This window comes from Symphodus melops (genome assembly GCF_947650265.1).
Source record: "Symphodus melops genome assembly, chromosome: 11".
In the NCBI taxonomy this organism is placed as follows: domain Eukaryota; kingdom Metazoa; phylum Chordata; class Actinopteri; order Labriformes; family Labridae; genus Symphodus; species Symphodus melops.
The window spans coordinates 25,406,853-25,425,317 of NC_136701.1; the positions used below are offsets into that span (position 1 = coordinate 25,406,853).

Below are 18,465 nucleotides of genomic sequence, written 5' to 3' on the forward strand. Positions count from 1 at the left end.
ATGTCATGAAGGGAAAATCTCCAAACGGCCTGTTTGAGCACACATTTTCTGTAAAGTGGAGCAGGCAGAAGACGGAGAGGATGGACTTTTCTCATCACTGGGGGGTTTGGAGACAGAACAATCACAGAACTTTCTGGTCAAAGAAATAAACAACAGAGGGACGAAGCAGCCGTTAAATTGCACCAAAAACATTTTTTATTCTATAAAAGACGAAGGGAGGAACGGGGAAATCATCACAACTGTACAGGGAGAAACTGACTTTGAAACACCATGAGTCACAGTATCAAAAAGCTCACGTCTTCCTCACTGATCTTTACACATTTGTTCTGTACAAATACAAAAAAAAGAAACAAAAATATTATTCATAATAGTATTATTATAATGATAACTGCATTGCACTGAGTAAATATGTACTGGCCCATAAGTTACTGCATTCAATAGAAAATACCTAAACTGTGTGGTTTGCAGAGGGAGTGATCGGCGGCGAGTCGAGGCACACGACGGACGCGCTCGGCGACGTCACCCTCAGACGTGAACTCTATGCTGCGGGCTCTCACAGAGGGATAAAAGTCGTAACGTTTCACAGCCTGTTCACAGACGAACATTCCTGCTTTATTCAAGAACAGAAGATTCAGAAGAATACCGAGAAGGAAACAAGCTTCAACACAAAACCGCCAAAAGAACAGAAACAAACACACAAACACGTGCGTCAGCCTCCCTGCAGAAGAACGCCAACACCAGCGCTAAGACTTTGAGTCCGGGTCGTCAGACGCGTCACGGTGCCTTGAAACGACGACTCGAGCTGCTCCAGCAGGCCTCCGAGCCCATCACTGTGCTTGTTAAGGGATAGATAAAGACATGCGTGTGCGGAGGGCAGCGGGCAGGGGGCGGGGTTAAATGATCGGAGAAATAAACGAGTATCAGATAAAAAGACTCAATATGTCGTCTGGTGTTTTAAACATTTGATATAAGACGTCGAGCCTTGAACTACATTTTAGACCTTCAAGTTTCTGTGTAGAAAAAAAGAAAAACGGCAGCATACCACGTGCAATTAAGATCAGTCAGATGAAATCTCTCCGGACCGAGGATCCTGATTTATACATTTCAGCCTTTCCTTCTTCAAAACATGAAGCGTGTTGTTTTTACCTTTCAGAGCGGCTCTTTCTTTCTTTTTCTTGCTGCGAAAAGCTTCCAACAAAAGAATAAGGACTTTTCCTCAGGATTTGTTTTTACTGATTGTTCATCCCAAAAAGCCCCCTGACCAACAATAAACTAACTTTAATGGGCGAAGACGTTCAGGGATGGAGAGGAAGCTCTGCAGACTGGATTCACATGGGGAACTATGAGTTGCTTTGGGTCGGACTTTTGTTGCTTTTTAAAACACAGGCGGCCTGATGTCAGCTTAGAGAGTGCAAAACGAGACCCTGTCTGACATGTTTCCTCACCCAAACCAGCTGACGTGGATTCCTAATTTCTCATTTTCAGTGTGGCTTCTTCTTTTCTTTTCTTTTTTTTTTTTTTGTTAGGGGGGGTCATCCATGTTGAGACCCACAGTCTGACACACAGACATGACATGCTCACCAACGTCACGATAAGAAAAAACAAAGAAGGCTACGCTCCATGCGACAAGTGTGCACAACACAAGTGGGACCAACGCTTTTTTTTCTCATTTTTTAAGAAACTACGAAACAAACGTCTTCTTAGAATTTGAAACAGAAAAAAATCCGACACGTGATGAAACGACATCTCATCGAACTAACAGAGGAGGAAGAAGAAGAAAAGAAAAGCAGATTTTTTTCACATTATCTAGTCAGTGTTAAAAATAGAAATTCACCCGTTACATTTACTCTGCACTTTCTGATTATATACATTTATGTACATGGATTTATCTTAATTCTTTGTCATTGTCCTTTATGTCTTTATCAACAGTTTACAAAAGAAAGAAACATTGCAATCAAATGCATTACTCTTCTACAAAGATGTGCTTAGTCACTATGTTTGTTTGAGTCGAAGCAGACGGGGCGTTAGAGGAGAAACGGGAACGTCGAGTAGATCTGCACTGCAAAAAAAAAAAAAGAAGAAGAGGTGAAATCTGTCGAATCAAGTGTCCGAGTGAAGTTTGGATTCTCCGTTTTAAAAAGGGACTTGATGCACTTTGTTCAACGAGATCTTTTAAAAGCATATATTACATTTTTAAAAAGCAAATCAGAGTCCGTCTTTTTGTTGCATTGTGCAGACCAACCGACGCCCCCTGCTGGCGGCATGCGCTCACCGGAAGTCCGCACGCCCGCCCCTCTGTTATCGTTCTGCTCTGTAAGAAGTCACAAGTGTTTGATTTGTCGCTCTCGCTTCCAGCTTCTGAAATGACGACAGCGACAGTGACTTCGAATGGCGAACGAGGAGTGCGTTCTGCAGAAGCAGAGCGTGTGTGTTGCTTTTGAGCTCGTAAAGGGACACGTTGTGGATTGTGAAGTGTGTCGCATCGTCCACAAAAAAAAATCAGCCCCTGAAGACGTCACAAGTTTAAGCTCCAGAGGCGACAGCGGAGGCTTCGACGCATCCTGACCTCCCTTTTAAAGGTTTCAAACTACCAACTAGTGCTCTACTACTGAGTCCAGAACAGCGCTTCGAGCGAGGTCTGCGTTAAATGTTGCATAATCCAGTTCAGTCCAGAACCGGAGCTGAAAACAGCTCGCTTAAGACATGGACACCAGGGGTCAGAGAGCAGAGTCGGGGGGTCGATTCTGTTCCAACTGCTGCTCAGTGTGCACATTAGATTTGTTCAGCATAAAGACGTGAAGGTTAAAAAAAACAAGATTTAAAGGACATTCGTTTTTTGAAGCTTTAAATTACCGTAAAATCTGAAGAACAAGACGCACTGTTAATACCTTTAAGTAGTAACGCTGTTTACCAGTTCAACAAACGTAGCAGTGTAAAATGCTGCGACGCGCACCGTCATGACGGGGTCAAACAAGGCGACACGGACCAGAATGGCGGCGCCACGTCTCCGTCATGAGGTCATAACGCTGCACTTTCAGTAACTGTTGAAGTTCAGTTTGTAAACCCTTGTGAAGTCCTGGTTCACAGCGCAACTCTCTGCTAACTGTAGCGGGCCGCGGGTCTGTACTTCACAACTGTCAGGGTTAGCTCGGCTAGCGTACCGGTAGCTAGCAGGATTACAAACGCCACATGGCGGGTTCTAGAAAGAGCTGCACGCTAACTGTAGCTAAAATGTTCTGCAGACGGTCGACCTCCTGAACAGACATCGTCTAATATACTGCTGCGACTTATAATCCAGATTTTACGGTAAATTGTGGCGTGAAACAGATGTAATAAAATCGACCCCCCACCCCCACCCGCCCACCCTGGCAGAAATGCTAGTAAGGAGAGCGCCGAGTTTTCCCGTGGTTCACACCGCAGGCACTCCGGACCCTGACGGCCCGACACAGTGCCTGGTTTTCTCGCAGAACCACCAACAGACCGTCTGGCCACTCCTGATGGCAGCCATTTTGGCTCTTTGCCCTGCCCGCTGGGTGCTAGCTTCGCACCGCTGTGTCGCTCGAGAGCCCATATTTCATGTTTAATGTCAGGACGCGGCCAAGCAGCAGACGTGTGCAGGCGGTCCGTGATGTGAAACACTTAATATGCACTGAACGGGTTTAAATAAAGAAGCAGGTTTGACGTGTGGCCAGACGCCGGCGGTCGCTGGTTCTGGTTTCGCCCTTTCAGATTGACTTCAGTTATAAGGCTCAACGGGCAAGAGGTAAAAGAACAAGTGCCCGGAACACACACTCGTAAAAATCTTAAATTCTGATTATGCGTTTATCTTAAAAACATGCACACTCACTCACAGACACACGCACGCCACACGCAGAAAACACACACACACACACACACACACACACACACACACACACACACACTCGGAAAAGCTCCCCTAGTCCCTGCGTGAGAGTTTAACTTGTAATCTCAAACCATGTGTGTCTCCTCCGTCTTATTCACAGCCTCAAAACACAACAGACACAACTCAAATCATCGGTTTTTTAAACTCTGCTGTTCTGTTAAAAGCGCCAAACGTGGCAAAGAAAACGACGACGACGACAACAAATAGAACTGAAGGCCTTATGTTTGTAAAACAACAACAATAACACACACAAAGCAAATACTGTTAATAAAGAAGAAGAATCAGTAAAAGGTGTGTGTGTGTGTGTGCGTGTGTGTGCGTGTGTGTGTGTGTGTGTGTGCAGGTGGAGAACACGCCAATGGCCAGAACGTGATTGTTAAACTGAAAACATGGATGTGTAAAAAGTTCACAGTCTTGTAGCTCCCTGTGTCGGGGGGGGGGGGGGGGGGGGGGGTCGTGTGACGTCACGTCAGCTGCGTTCGCTGTCAGAGTGACGGTGGTTGGTTTAAACTCTGTGGGTCCAAATATTCATTTGTTCCGGGTCAGGTCAGGACACGGATGTCTTTAAGCGTCCGCCACCAGAGAAATGACCCATCGAGGATTTGAGCCAATCGTTTTAAATCAGATATTTAAATAAGAAGGTGAACAAGGAGCTGCTGGAGTTTTGGGAACCGATTCTTGATTTGTGCAAAATTAATATCAAGCAGCTGAAGTGACGTCATACTGGATTCAAATGTGTCATATATTCAAACAGCACATCCGCGGTCCCTTCTTCTCGTCCTCCGTTTCTTATGGATGCATGGACGTGGTCGACGTGGTTAGAGCGGACCGCCATCAAACTTCCTGATATTCCTGTCGACTCGAGGCGAGGAGGAAGGAGGGTCGGCGTCTTTGTATCTGCAGATGGAGCTCGATGCTCCTGTTGTCCGGGAGACAGCGGAGGGTCCTTTGCGGCGGGGGTCTCGGGTACGACGTGCTGTGCGGGAGTGGGGGGGGGGGGGGGGTGGGGGGGTGGGGGCAGTTCACATCATGACGTGGCGGCGGCGGTGCAGGGAGAGGTGGTCAGACCGGGAGAAGGAGCGGTCGCACTCAGTGCAGCGGAAAGGTTTGATCCCCGTGTGCTTGCGGAAGTGTCGGGTGAGCTCGTCGGAGCGGGCGAATCGCCAGGTGCAGCCCTCCCAGGTACAGTGGTAGGGCTTTTCTCCTGGAGGAGGCAGGAGACAAGGAGACGAGTTAGGAGGAGAGGAAAGGAAACAAGGAAGCAAAAGAAGGACGGGACAGAACGAGGAAGGTCAGGATACTGATAGACGTGTAAACTGTGACAATGCAAAACTACATTTCCCAGAATTCCTGTCTCGGGTCGATCCAACTTTTTTCTTCTTCTTATTAAAGCCGACATGCTGGGCTCAGGTTCACTGTCGCTGTGACATCACACTGCACATGTCCAATCAGGACGATGATTGTCAGCTGTCAATAAAGTTTTCTTTCAAAGCTCCCACAGACGGGAGCTGAAGTCAGATCTGCACTCGAGAGTTTCATCAATACAAACATTCACTTTTATATCGGTCGGACGGACTGCACGACATCGACACGTGACGTGTGAACATCAGTCGTGTGACAGTCACGCATGAATCAGGTCAGCGAGGCGGCGGCGGCGGTCTCACCTGTGTGTATCCTCCTGTGAGCTTTGAGGTGGGAGCTCTTGGTGTAAACTTTTTTGCAGCCTTCATAGTCACACATGTGGATCCGCCTCCTCTTGATGTCGGGTGAATCTGGATCAACGGGCTCCAAGTCCATCACCGACCTGAGAAAGGAAAATCTCTTCAGTAAGTTTGTAAACTAGAAAAAGAAAAAAATCCAACATTTGAATTCTTATTCAAAAAGTGAAAAACAAACGATGAGAGGAATAAAATAAGCTCACATTAACAGGATGATTAGATTATTAATCCTTCTCTCATCACATTCAGCTTCAAATGAAATCAACACTGCTGCCACTAGGGGGCGACAGAGAGTCACATTTTTTTCACACCAGCTTCCAGCAGTGCTCTCTCTCTCTGTTTTCACTCTCTCTTTATTCCCAAACAGATCTTCTAATGAAACTGTCCTTTGTTTTTGTTTTTGTTGTATTTAAATAAAGTTGTTTTTTAAATAACATAAAAGTGTCTCCGGTCAGTTTACAACGAGGTGTGACTGCAAGCTGCATTACGAAACTGTGTTTACAGCCCGCTACAGGGACAGCCCTGCCCAGCAACACACACACACACACACACACACACACACACACACACACACACAAATACACACACACACACACACACACACACACACACAAGCATGTGCACACAAACACACCTTCCTCACAAAATAACATAAAAACACTTTGTTCCTATTACACATTCTCTCTCTCCCTGCCTGTATGTTTGTTCCCTGTACACACACACACACACACACACACACACACCTAAATGCACAAACTGCAGATTACAGCGCTAAGCTAACCGTCACGTCCACACCCTAAATTTCAGTTACAGACAGGCAGCCTCGCCCAGTGGGTGTGGCAGGAGCTCTGACCTGATTGACTTAGAAACACACCCACACACACACACACACACACACACACACACACACACAAACACACACACACAAACACACACACACAAACACACACACACACACACACACAAACACACACACACAAACACACACACACACACACAAACACACACACACACACACACACACACACAAACACACAGACACAGACACACCACATAAACACCCATCACTGTACTTCTAGTAGCAGGCTAACCTTTACTCTGCAGCAATACAAGTCACAACATGTCAAATGTCCACATTTTTACCTGATGACCTCAGTAATGAAGTGTACCTAACAAACACACACACACACACACACACACACACACACACACACACTCCTGTCTCCCTGTGGTGTGTTCCAGTGTGTGCTGCTGTACACCGGGTTACATAAGGTTATATAAGTGTCCAGTCAAGGCAGCGCTGCAGTAATGTAATTAGTCAAGAGGCTGCAGGGGAGGGAGGCGATACACACAAAGACCGCATTTCCCAGAAACTCTGCTGAGCATTAGTGTCTCCCCGCTCGCTCCTGCTGACTCTGATCATGGACTCTACTCTGGAGACTCATCACGCATGCTTCACCATGTTTATGTCCTCCTGAAGCCAGTTTTAAAGACATCTGATTTATCATAGAGCTCTATGGAGGAAACGCATTTCTACAAACGTTGCCCAGCGCCAACCTGACGGCTTTCACAATTCACCAATTTGTGTACACGGTTGAATTTTTCACAGTTACATCACGCACACGACCAGAGGCGTCCTTCTGTTTCCACATTGTGTCTGTAATCTGAGCGAATCAGCATCAATCAGTGCTGCCACTGTGATGTGCAACAGTTCAGAATCAGGACAGGGAAACACTGAGGGGGGGATTTTCAAGTTAAAACATATTTGAATTCCTTTTAACTACCACAAGACAACTCCTTATCCCTCCGAGCTAATGTTACTGTTTTATAGACAAATACACAGAATCATCAGATCAACAAGTCCACACTCCTTTTTTTCCACGTTGGCGTAATCATTGAACACCGCAGGCTGCTGCTCGGTCAAAATCAGTCCCTCACAATGTGCTCGAGCACCTCTCTAACGTTTGAGGATTTTATGTGTGTAAAGTGAAAGACAGCAGTTTTCTGTGTGTGTGGCTGGACTCACCCTGCGTCGATGCTCTGGGCGCTGAGGGAGGCCGATCCAGACTCGGTGCCGCTCTCTGCATCACTGTCACTCTGATACTCCACTGGAGACGTGGAGCCGGGCTTGATGCGAACTGCAGAGAAGACAGAAGCACAGAGGGAAACATCAGCTGCGTAATCAGGGAGGGGGGGGGAATCAAATATTAGATGTATGGAAGGTGAATGGGAAGAAATGAAGGAGGGTTAATGGAAGGCTCAAAGAAATCAGAAGGAGAGAAAGAAAGAAACAGCAGGGGGTTAATAACTTCCTAATGGTTACGCCTAGATTTAAGCAACTTAGCAAAACATAAGCCTTCTCCTTTAGTGTGTGTGTGTGTGTGTGTGTGTGTGTGTGTGTGTGTGTGTGTGTGTGCGTGGTTAGGTGTGGTCAGGGTTTCTCTGCATGTTCCTTCCTTTTCCCCCACATCTTTAACTCTCCTTCTTATGTTCAGTCTGGTCTCTATTTCTCTCTCCCAACAACCTTCGACAATGTCAAAGGCGGAGTGAAGAACACGAACAGATGTTAATGAAAAATATTCTGCACAACTCAAAGATATTGCTAATTAGCAATTAACTGAACAGGGATCTCTGGGGGGCGATGCAAAGCTTGTGTCTTCACACCGAGAAGGACGGTCTTTATTTCCATCTTTGGTTGAATGCATCGTATTTATTAAGAAAGAAGGAACATGAAGGCGGCGTGCAGGCGGCGTGCAGGCGGCGTGCAGGCGGCGTGCAGGCGGCGTGCAGGCGGCGCTTTCACACGAGCACAAAACTTCACAAAGTTTCCAGAAAAGTGGAAAACTTTTCTTTCCGTGACGTTTTTCCTCACAGCTTCTCCTGAATACTCCTGAAGAGTGATCAGATGGTTTGACTAAATGATCATCCTCTGGTTATGATCAGAAGCTTCATGTCGTCGGATCAGTCGTCAAACGCTCAGATTCTGAATCAGCCAACTGTCAAATCACCAATCAGAAACCTCGTTCAGATCCGACAGCAGCACTGATCTACGTGGTCTACTGCTACATTACCCTCCCTCTCTCTCTCCCTGTGCGAGTGAGAGTCTCTCGCCCTCCATCACTCCCTCCTTTTTCTTCTCCTCAAATTCTCAATTTGCAGACTTCATGCACGGCTGCTCATCGGGAACGACACCGCCACGGCGGCAACACGACATGGGCGAAGAAACAACTTTAAATACGTCCAAATAAAAACATCAGGATAGAAAAACAAAGTCAGGTTTAGCAGTATGCCCCCGCCCCACACACACACACACACACACACACACACACACACACACACACACACACACACACACACACACACACACACACACACACACACACACACACACACACACACACACACACACACACACACACACACACACACACACACACACACACACACACACACACACACACACACACACACACACACACACACACACACACAGACGTCCCCCCTCCCCCCAACCCCGTCCTCCTCTATCTGCAGGAATGTGGCAGCCACACTGGTCAGAGTCCACCCAGCCTGACGAGGGGAGGGGAGGGGAGGGGTGGAGTAGTTGGAAGGGTGATGCAAGGAATTTGGGTGGAGTACTTCTGTGTGTGTGTTGTTGTATGCATGTGTGTGTGTGTGTGTGTGTGTGTGTGTGTGTGTGTGTGTGGCAGAGGGTCACACACCAAAAAGAAGTGTTCTTTGTTTCTGCAGACAATTAACCCCCCCCCCCTCCGTCCGTGGTTGCAGCTTTTCTCTTTCAGAAGCAAAGCGAGCCATCTCCTCTCGACCCCTGCTCCCTCTCCTCCTCATCCTTCCTCGCCCCTGCAGCACACTCAACCACACCCACTCCCCCTCCCCCACACCCTTACCTCACCTCCAACCGCTCTCACTCCATCTGCGTCTACCTGCAGCCCTCCCCCTCCTCCCACACAACAGCACGTGCACAGTGAATATCAGCTGCCTCCTGCTCGCCGGCTCTGCGGCTGCAAGAAGAAAATGTTCAAGTTGTCCGACGCTCCTCTGACGAAACACAACTTCAGCAGGAGCCGGCTGACGAGATTACACCTGATCACATTAGGTGACGGGAAACGCTTGGATGATCCCTCTGAGTACTCGATGAGCGTGGGCTCATGTTGTCTAACCATCGGGTAAACATGACTCTGCTGACTTCAGTTTAGAACCTCGTCTTTCTTTTCTCTCACTGACACGGCAGCGTGACGTTTAGGAGTCACACAGCGGGCAGGAATAATGATCACACAGGTCTTTAGACCAACAAGAGACAGAGTGAAAGAGTGTGCTGGAGTCAAGTTTTTAAGATGACCTTGAACTGACCTTTAACTGTCAGCCACTTTAAATCCTGCAACCAGTGCACGAGCACAGACTGTATGAATATAAAACTGTTTACTTGATGTTGAAATACTTAGAAAACATTGTCATTGCTCCATCCACATCGACAACCCCCCCTCCGCAGAACGAGAGAGTGGCAAACTTGAGCTAGCGTCGTTAGCGTACCTTTCAAACTGTACCAACCATTTCTATATTTTCTTATTGACTCCAAATAGGAGAATTATTGGCGACTTGATCATCATGACGTCATCATCATGTGTTGACGAAGACCTGACACTGCTGCCATAAAACCATGAACCCGGATACCCCGACTCTGATGCTACATGAACTTCTACTTTTATCGTCTGTGGAGGGAAACAGAAGACGAGCCACGAGGCATCACGGCTTGAATTCATTGTTTTCATCATCTTCCAGCTCCGATGTCAAAGTCCAGGGCTCGTCCGGATGGTGTCGCTTTAAAAGGTGTGGTTACAGGTGGCGCTGTTCAAAACAAGCTGCCTGGTTTTACTTTTCAGTAACGAGACGTTTACAGCCGCTGAAGCAGGCAGAGCTTCATACGTCAGCTCAGTGTTATCCAACAAAGGACGAGACGTGCCGTTAAAACTGAAAACAACTACAGCCCATCTGTTCCAAAAATGTCTGAATGCATGCTGGGAAATGAAGTCCAGGGGAAGCAGGAGTTTGAAACAGAGCGGAGAGAGAGAAAGTTTTTCGCCCTCTGTGACTCAACAACTCCTGGCATGTTGCGAACGTCACTCGCTGATGAGGTCAAACAGCCTGCGAGCATCCTCGGCCCAGTGTGTGTGTGTGTGTGTGTGTGTGTGTGTGTGTGTGTGTGTGTGTGTGTGTGTGTGTGTGGTGTGTGTGGTGTGTGTGTGTGTGTGTGTGTGTGTGTGTGTGAGGCTCTTGGGAAACCTTCCCTGCCTCCGTCGTTTACATTCCTGAGTCAAGGCTGCGCCGGCCTGGATGAGACGCCGCCGTGAGCTGCTCTGGCTTCTCTGAGGGACTTTACTGCAGTTTGTCAAAGGGGCGGCGGCCTGTTTTGCCAGCTTGCCTATGAAAATGGCGAGCTTCCCCCCTCGTGTTTACTCAGGGATGGATTACGCCTCCTTCGACCTCTCTGCTCGCCCTTGCTTAACGCCATTCGACCAGGCCGCTCGGGGGCGTTTAATGCACCCGGATGACAGCAGGAACTGTGATTTTACGAGCATCGTGTTCGATATAAAGATTTTAGTCAATGATTAACCCGAGTGTCAGGACTTTCTGATGTTCACGCTCGTTTATGAGTTTATAGATAACAGATTATTAGTGACTCAGCATTCTTTGGTGAAGCTTCCTCTTCCGACAGTTTGAAGGGAGTTCCTGAAACTTTAACGACCTTCCTCAGGTCAAACGGTGAGAGAAGGCACCAGGAAATATTCAGGACACTTCAACTCCAGCAGGAGTGTCGGAGAGATGACCTGAGCTGTCTTTTAAATCTGTAGTGAAGTGAAGGTGTTGGAGGAAGACGCCGCTCTGTGTCTTCATCGTCCTCTTGGCCAGGACGTCTTCTACACGCAGCTTTGGTCATATTGTTGTAACTGTTGTAGTTCAGGAAGTGGACACTTCATATCTGACCCCAGGGAATAAAGGTCACCGCCCGCCCCGCTCCCTCACGGTGAATTATGTTTGTCGATAATATCTCGCTCTAAGAGCCAATCAGAGCGTTTCCAGCCGTCTCTCCGTGAGCCCAGAGGGGGAATCGATTTATTGCCTGAAGTGCGTCCCACTTCAGCTACAGTAGGTGGCCCCTTTCAGCGTGTTACCATGGTAACCACATTACTTTCTCTAACTCTTCGCGAGCCGCTCACCTGATCCTTCTGAGCGCCCGTCGCTGCCTATGAGCGGGACTGTGATGGCCGCCGTTGCGACGCCATCCGTGGGCATGGTGGTGTAGACGACGGGCAGCGACTGCACCACCACGGGGATGGTCTGCAGCTGGCCCACCTTGCTGGGCATGCTGACGGAGGGGATCGTGTGGATGACGTGCAGGATCTGCTGGCCCCCCGCGCCCTGAGTGGCCAAGATGGAGCCTGGAGAGAGGACCTGGGAGAAGACGTGATTGGTTAGAAACTCTCCTGGATCATTCTTCAAACAGCTGTGAGGGAGGGGTCTGTGGTTACCATGGAGCCTATGGATTGTACGGTCGTGGTGACGGGTGTGGCGGAAAGGCCGGGTTGGGTCACGGCACAGCTGGGCGCAGGGTTGACCGTGGTGCATGTCGTGGAAGCAGGAAGTGATGAGGAGCGGGGCTTGTTGAGCGACAGGTCGACGGGCTCCGTCTGGTCCTCTGCAGGACTCTCCTGGGGCGAGGACGGCTCCGTCTTACAAACCGAAGGCTCCGTCTTCACCTTCACCAGGTCTGTGGGCTGCGTGCAGTCATCGCCACCCTCCGCCTGCTGGAGAGAACAGAGCCACACAGGTCAACAACCTCAGATGTGTTTCATGGAGACGCTGTGGTGCAAGTTACTGACAATGAAGAACAATCAATCAATGCATGCATGGTGCACGGACTGCATCCACAAGAGGTCTCCATCCTGGCAGGACGTCAGGTACTCTTCAGGGAATGAGGTCAACACAACAATAACAAGTTGCTTCCTACACTTTGAGTTTTGCTCGAGCAGTTTGAAAACATTCCTGCTGCACGCTGAGAGAGAAGAGAAAGAGTCAGGTAGGTCATGCTGCACAACTCTCTCGTGTTTCTCTATGGAAGTGAAATAATGACAATGTCATGACGTTCAAATGTTAGCGTTTCCATGCACGACGAAGACGACTGTCCTCGTCCAATCATACCACGACCTGGAGGACAATCAGATCATTGATGGAAGTCCTGCTTCAATCATGTTATCGTACTGAATGTGTTTACACAACCCCTCAGCATACTGTGAGTTTTTTAATCTGCGTTGAAACCGACTGCGTTTGCTTCGAGGAACCGCTTCATCGTCCGTCCACACTTTCAGCGACGTTGCATCAGGCCGCTTCACGTTACCGCCCTCGTTCTTCCTCTAAAGAACGGAGAGCGGCCCGATCGCCTCCACAGCCACCCAGGGCTCAGCTGGCATGTAGCTGGTAAGCACTGGGAACAATGGCTGCTGTGTGGGACACGGAGGGGGGAGGAGGAGGGGGAGACAGAGAGGGGCTGGATGGGAATAGAGAGCGACTGGTACAGAGAGAGAGAGAGGGAGCAGCAGTCCAGATCTTGGCCTCCTTCCAGTCGAGCTGAGTGCAGCTTGGCTCTGGGTGAGGAGGAGCTGGGTGGAGACTTTGCTACGCCCTTTAATCGGTTCACACAGTTCAGCTGGAGGCTGCGTGACGGAGGCAGTCGACAAATAAGCAGCGTTATTGACGCACACTGAGCTTTGCTTGTTTTAGTTTAATGCTACATATCAAGACAAGCTGCTAACGCTGGCTAATGTTAGCATCTCTAGCTAAATGGATTTGAGCTTGTAAAGTTGTTTTCCTCAGGTCACGCCACACTGCTGCGTGAAGAGACCGTCTGAAGTCACTATTCATACACCGCCGATGAAGCAGCGGGAGCAACTCCCGAGGACACGCGGGACATGTCTCGAACCGACAAATCGAGCAACTGAGCCTCGGCCATCCACATGTCAAACAGACGTGTTAAAGTAGATTCTTTAGGTGAGGTAAAGTTTGTAACTGCTGATCAAATGTGTTGAAATATCCCACTAGAGTTTCTCTGTCTCAGACTGGGCGGACTCCTGATTCTAAATCCAGACCAGTCATCGGCTTCTCTCCCCCGGTCATGTCTGTGATCAGAAGGAAAACGCCTCTTTCTAAAAGAACAAAGAACTTCAATTCATTAGTAATCGGATTTTTATCCCACTGCTTCCTCCCCGCTGTTGATGAGCCCGCTACACAAGGTGATGATATTCCCTGATATTTATGGTTTTGGTCTGGACTCGCTCTCGGAGCACGCTGGTCACTCGGGTGTGTCTTGGTCTCAGTTAGCAGAGACATGATTGTATTTGCCTCGGAGCTTCATGTTAGCGTCTCACCCCGAGCTTGGCGTCAGAGACAAATGGTTGCCACGTGGAAACGGTGGATTTCAGGAAACACTGGGTGTCTTTTGTTCGCTACATCCGATAAGTTCTGAAGACACTTTGAGTTGTCTTTTTTCTATCTGAAGAGCAGGAAGTGTCCTTGTTTTGATTCCTCTCACTGAGAGCACAGAGCGGCTTACAGTGAAACAGACTGAGCATGTGCAGAACTTGGCTGAAGTAAGAAGGCGTTCAAGGAGCTCGAGGAGAAATAGGATGAAGAAGGAGAGGAGCCAGGAAAGATACAGAACCTGAACCAAACCTGGCTGAGGTGAGGAGGGATTTCAGGAGCTCTATAACAGGCGGAGAGGAGAGGAGAGGAGAGGAGAGGAGAGGAGAGGGGAGGAGAGGAGAGGAGAGGAGAGGAGAGGAGAGGAGAGGAGAGGAGAGGAAAGGAAAGGAAAGGAGAGGGGAGGAGAGGAGAGGAGAGGAGAGGAGAGGGGAGGGGAGGAGAGGAGAGGAGAGGAGAGGAGAGGAGAGGAGAGGAAAGGAAAGGAAAGGAAAGGAAAGGAAAGGAAAGGAGAGGGGAGGAGAGGAGAGGAGAGGAGAGGAGAGGAGAGGAAAGGAAAGGAGAGGAGGGGAGAGGAAAGGAAAGGAAAGGAGAGGGGAGGAGAGGGAAGGAAAGGAGAGAAGAGAAGATGAGAGGAAAGGAGAGGAGAGGAAAGGAGAGAAGATGAGAGGAAAGGAAAGGAGAGAAGAGGAAAGGAGAGAAGAGGAAAGGAGAGAAGAGGAAAGGAAAGGAGAGAAGAGGAGAGGAAAGGAAAGGAGAGAAGAGGAAAGGAGAGAAGAGGAAAGGAGAGAAGAGGAAAGGAGAGGAGAGAAGAGGAGAGGAAAGGAGAGAAGAGGAGAGAAGAGGAGAGGAAAGGAGAGGAGAGGAAAGGAGAGAAGATGAGAGGAAAGGAAAGGAGAGAAGAGGAAAGGAGAGAAGAGGAAAGGAGAGAAGAGGAAAGGAGAGGAGAGGAAAGGAGAGGAGAGGAAAGGAGAGGAGAGGAGAGAAGAGGAGAGGAAAGGAGAGGAGAGGAAAGGAGAGGAAAGGAGAGAAGAGGAGAGGAAAGGAGAGGAGAGAAGCCGTGATTATAGAGGTGGATTCAAAAAGGGAAAAAAGAAACAGAAATAAAAAAGTGAAAAGAAAATGATGAAGTGTGAAAGAAGTGAGGGAGTGGATGAGGCAGAGAAGACAGAAAGAGGCGAGAGTGAGAGGGAGTGGGTGGGAAAGGCCTGGCGTTGCCATGGAAACTGGGAGCTATCAGCTGACTCCATGTTTTCCTCTGGTTCCCCACCCAGCCGACTCCCTTCCCTTCTCCTCCCAGTGCGTTCACCTCGTCTTTCCGTCACCTCGCCAACACCTTTTCTCAATACACTTTATTTTCTGGACCACGCCCACTTTCACCCTGTGAGGAATGGCGAGGGATGCAGCATCATCGTTTGTTTGTTTTTTTCACATGAACCACACCCACCTCACCCTCTCATCCCTCACTGGCTTCGTTCTCCCCCCACCGCTCTCGCTCTCCTCCACTCTCCTCCCCCCCAAACCAAAACGACACAGAGGCTGAGAGGTCGAACTCTCCGGACAGGAAAAACCTCCGAGGACTTGTGTGAGATCTGAGAGACTGAAACTTTCTGATCCGAGTCCAGAGAGATGAGCTGAAACAGGAGGATGCAAAGCAGCTCATTACCCCGACCAATAAGATCCCATCATGCTTCACTCAGACGATTTTACACTTTTACTCCGAACATGACGGAGCCTCGTTGTCAGACGAGCGGCTCAAGTTTACCTAAAAATCCAGAAGCTGTGAACTTTAAGACTCGTCCTGTAATCTGAGTCGTCCTTTGTCTTTCATGCTGGTTGTGTCTGTGTGACGGTCGGCTGTAACTCGCCTTGTTTTAATGAAGCGTGACGAGGACAACGTTTCGGTTGTTTTCTCAACATCTGTGCTCTCGTCATTTTGGGATCACAGCTGACGATGTTACTGCCCTTTGTGATGTCATGAAGGGAACATCTCCAAACGGCCTGTTTGAGTGGAGCAGGCAGAAGACAGACTTCTCTCATCACTGGGGGGTTTAAAGGCAGAGTTGGGACATACCTCACGGGATCGATGTTTTCTAAGCGCGGCGCTCGAGAGTCAGAGCTCGTCATTGTAGATCAGCTGAATCAGAAATAAAACAACATTCTCCAACGACTCGTTAGCGTCCGTTAGCGAATGCTCCTCTTACAGCAAACATGAAGAGAGGACGCCGTGACACACAGACGGTGGATCCCCTGCGGTGCAGCGCGCGATTTGGTCTTAAATGTTGTGTGACATCGTCACCTTCTGCTGCACCCCGAGGTCCAACACGTTAGCACTGTTTATGATTCAGAGGAAGACAAAGAGACGTGAGATAAAAAGTGTCTATCATCACCGATGTGTCTGAGCTGGAACTGAGAAAAACCCTGACTGAGCTGCTGCAGAGGAGACCCCCAACCCCCCCCCCCCCCCACGTCTCAGTTCAACCGCTCCACCATAAAATGGGTCACCCAGTCTTCGCCTCGCAGTTAATTCATGTGATCTCTGAGTTGAAAAGAAGCGGGTAGCAGCTGTGAGACAGAGCGAGAGAGCGAGAGAGAGAGAGAGAGAGAGAGAGAGAGAGAGAGAGCATGTGATCCGTCCACACTCTCAAACACAGAATCTCATATTGATACAACATGGAAGGACATGATGATAAAACACGTCTGCTCGGAGTAACCTTATATCCCCTCAGTGATGCACGTGACTGAAGCTGTCTCACCGGCTGCCCCTGAAATCTACCTGGGGTTTCCTGTTCACACGCACGCCTCACAGCGGGAGATCACGTCAAGAGAGAGGACATGATCCAAACCTGAACCTGATGAATTACTTCATATAACACGGATTGGTTGATTCTGATTGGCCGAGTTTAAATATCAAGACAACGTTGTCAGGAAGTTTGCTTTGCTCCAATCACAGACTCTGGATAACTGTTATCATATCAATAAACAGGAAGTAGACATCTGACAGAACAAACACCGAGCTGTGGGAGTGTCACCCTCCTGGGGGAGGGGCTACTGCCCTTTGTGATGTCATGAAGGGAACATCTGTTTGAGCACACATTTTCTGAGACATGGAGCAGGCAGGAGACGGAGAGGACGGACTGTTCTCATCATTGGAGACAGAGACATGTTAGAGGGACATGGAGGAGAGGAGTTTGCGTCCTCCGTGACCTCTAAGTAAGAAGCTGTAGAAGAACCAGCAGGTGAGATCAGAGCGGTTTCATTCTCACCTTTCTATCTTTGCTCATTTCCAAAATCCTTCAAACATTAAACAGTCGTGCAAATAAAAAAACTTGATTGACATGTTTTGATGTCTCAAGTGGAAAAATATTACACATGCAAAGTCCACTACTGTTCCTATATTTATCCTGGAGAGTGTGATCACACACACACACACACACACACACACACAGAGGAGCAGGAGGGGGGAAATAAACAGAATAGCGGTGAAGCCTAATGGGCTGTCAGGCCAAGTCACTGAGGTTATTTCTTTGATGAGAGGTCCCGATCAATAGGTCCCGAGGTGAGACAACAATACACTGACTGCTAAAGGTGAGGGGAGAGAGGGAGGAAGAAAGGAGAGAAGGAGCTTAGGTATTGATTTCCTGGGAGTGTGTGTGTGTGTGTGTGTGTGTGTGTGTGTGTGTGTGTGTGTGTGTGTGTGTACACCATTGTCCTCCGTGATAAACACTATTTAATTATGATTTCAAAGAGGGAATATGTGTGTGTGTGATAGATTTGTATGTGATTGTTTTGTCTGTAATTATATAATGTGTGTGTGTGTGTGTGTGTGTGTGTGTGTGTGTGTGTGTGTGTGTGTGTGCCTGCCTGAAGAGGGAAAGATAGATTAGGAGATAAAATAAAGACAGAGTGCAAAAACAACAGCTGGGGGAGATATTAACAAGGAAGCATGCAGCCCCGCCCCACACACACACACACACTCTCTCACACACACACACACACTCTCTCACACACACACACACACACACACACACACACACACACACACACAGAGCTCCACCCCTTGCAGCCTGACCAACCCCATGAAACAACAACTGCAGCCAGCCTGCTGTCTCTCCGTGCTTCACCCACCTGTTAGCAGGCCGATCTCAGCACTGTCTGTTAGCACTGTGCTAACGCTAATGTTAGCCGCTCAGTTTCTTCTCACACAGAATGACCTTAATCTGACCTCACAACACACGTGAAAACAATACTACTTTATTTTCGTCCTCGTAAACAATCGATAAAATTCACCTGGAGTGTGATACGACCTGAGCACACACACAGACACACACAGACACACACACACACACA

At 48.5% G+C, this 18,465-nt stretch overlaps 1 protein-coding gene across 2 annotated transcripts in view; it reads right to left on the reverse strand.

Moving 5' to 3' along the window:
• Window positions 1-172: 172 nt before the first annotated feature.
• klf8 (Kruppel like factor 8) overlaps window positions 173-18,465 on the reverse strand; it is a 38,285-nt gene continuing 19,992 nt past the window's right edge. The window contains exons 3-7 of one of the 2 annotated variants that reach the window (XM_079355827.1): window positions 12,171-12,443; window positions 11,859-12,093; window positions 7,649-7,760; window positions 5,569-5,708; window positions 173-5,108 (exon numbers count right to left, since the gene is read on the reverse strand). In XM_079355827.1, the coding sequence (XP_079211953.1) occupies window positions 4,927-5,108; window positions 5,569-5,708; window positions 7,649-7,760; window positions 11,859-12,093; window positions 12,171-12,443 (942 nt within the window). In that variant the 3' untranslated portion in view covers window positions 173-4,926. Of the gene's footprint in view, window positions 5,109-5,568; window positions 5,709-7,648; window positions 7,761-11,858; window positions 12,094-12,170; window positions 12,447-18,465 lie in introns of both variants that reach the window. The other variant, XM_079355826.1, reaches the window with a different exon arrangement.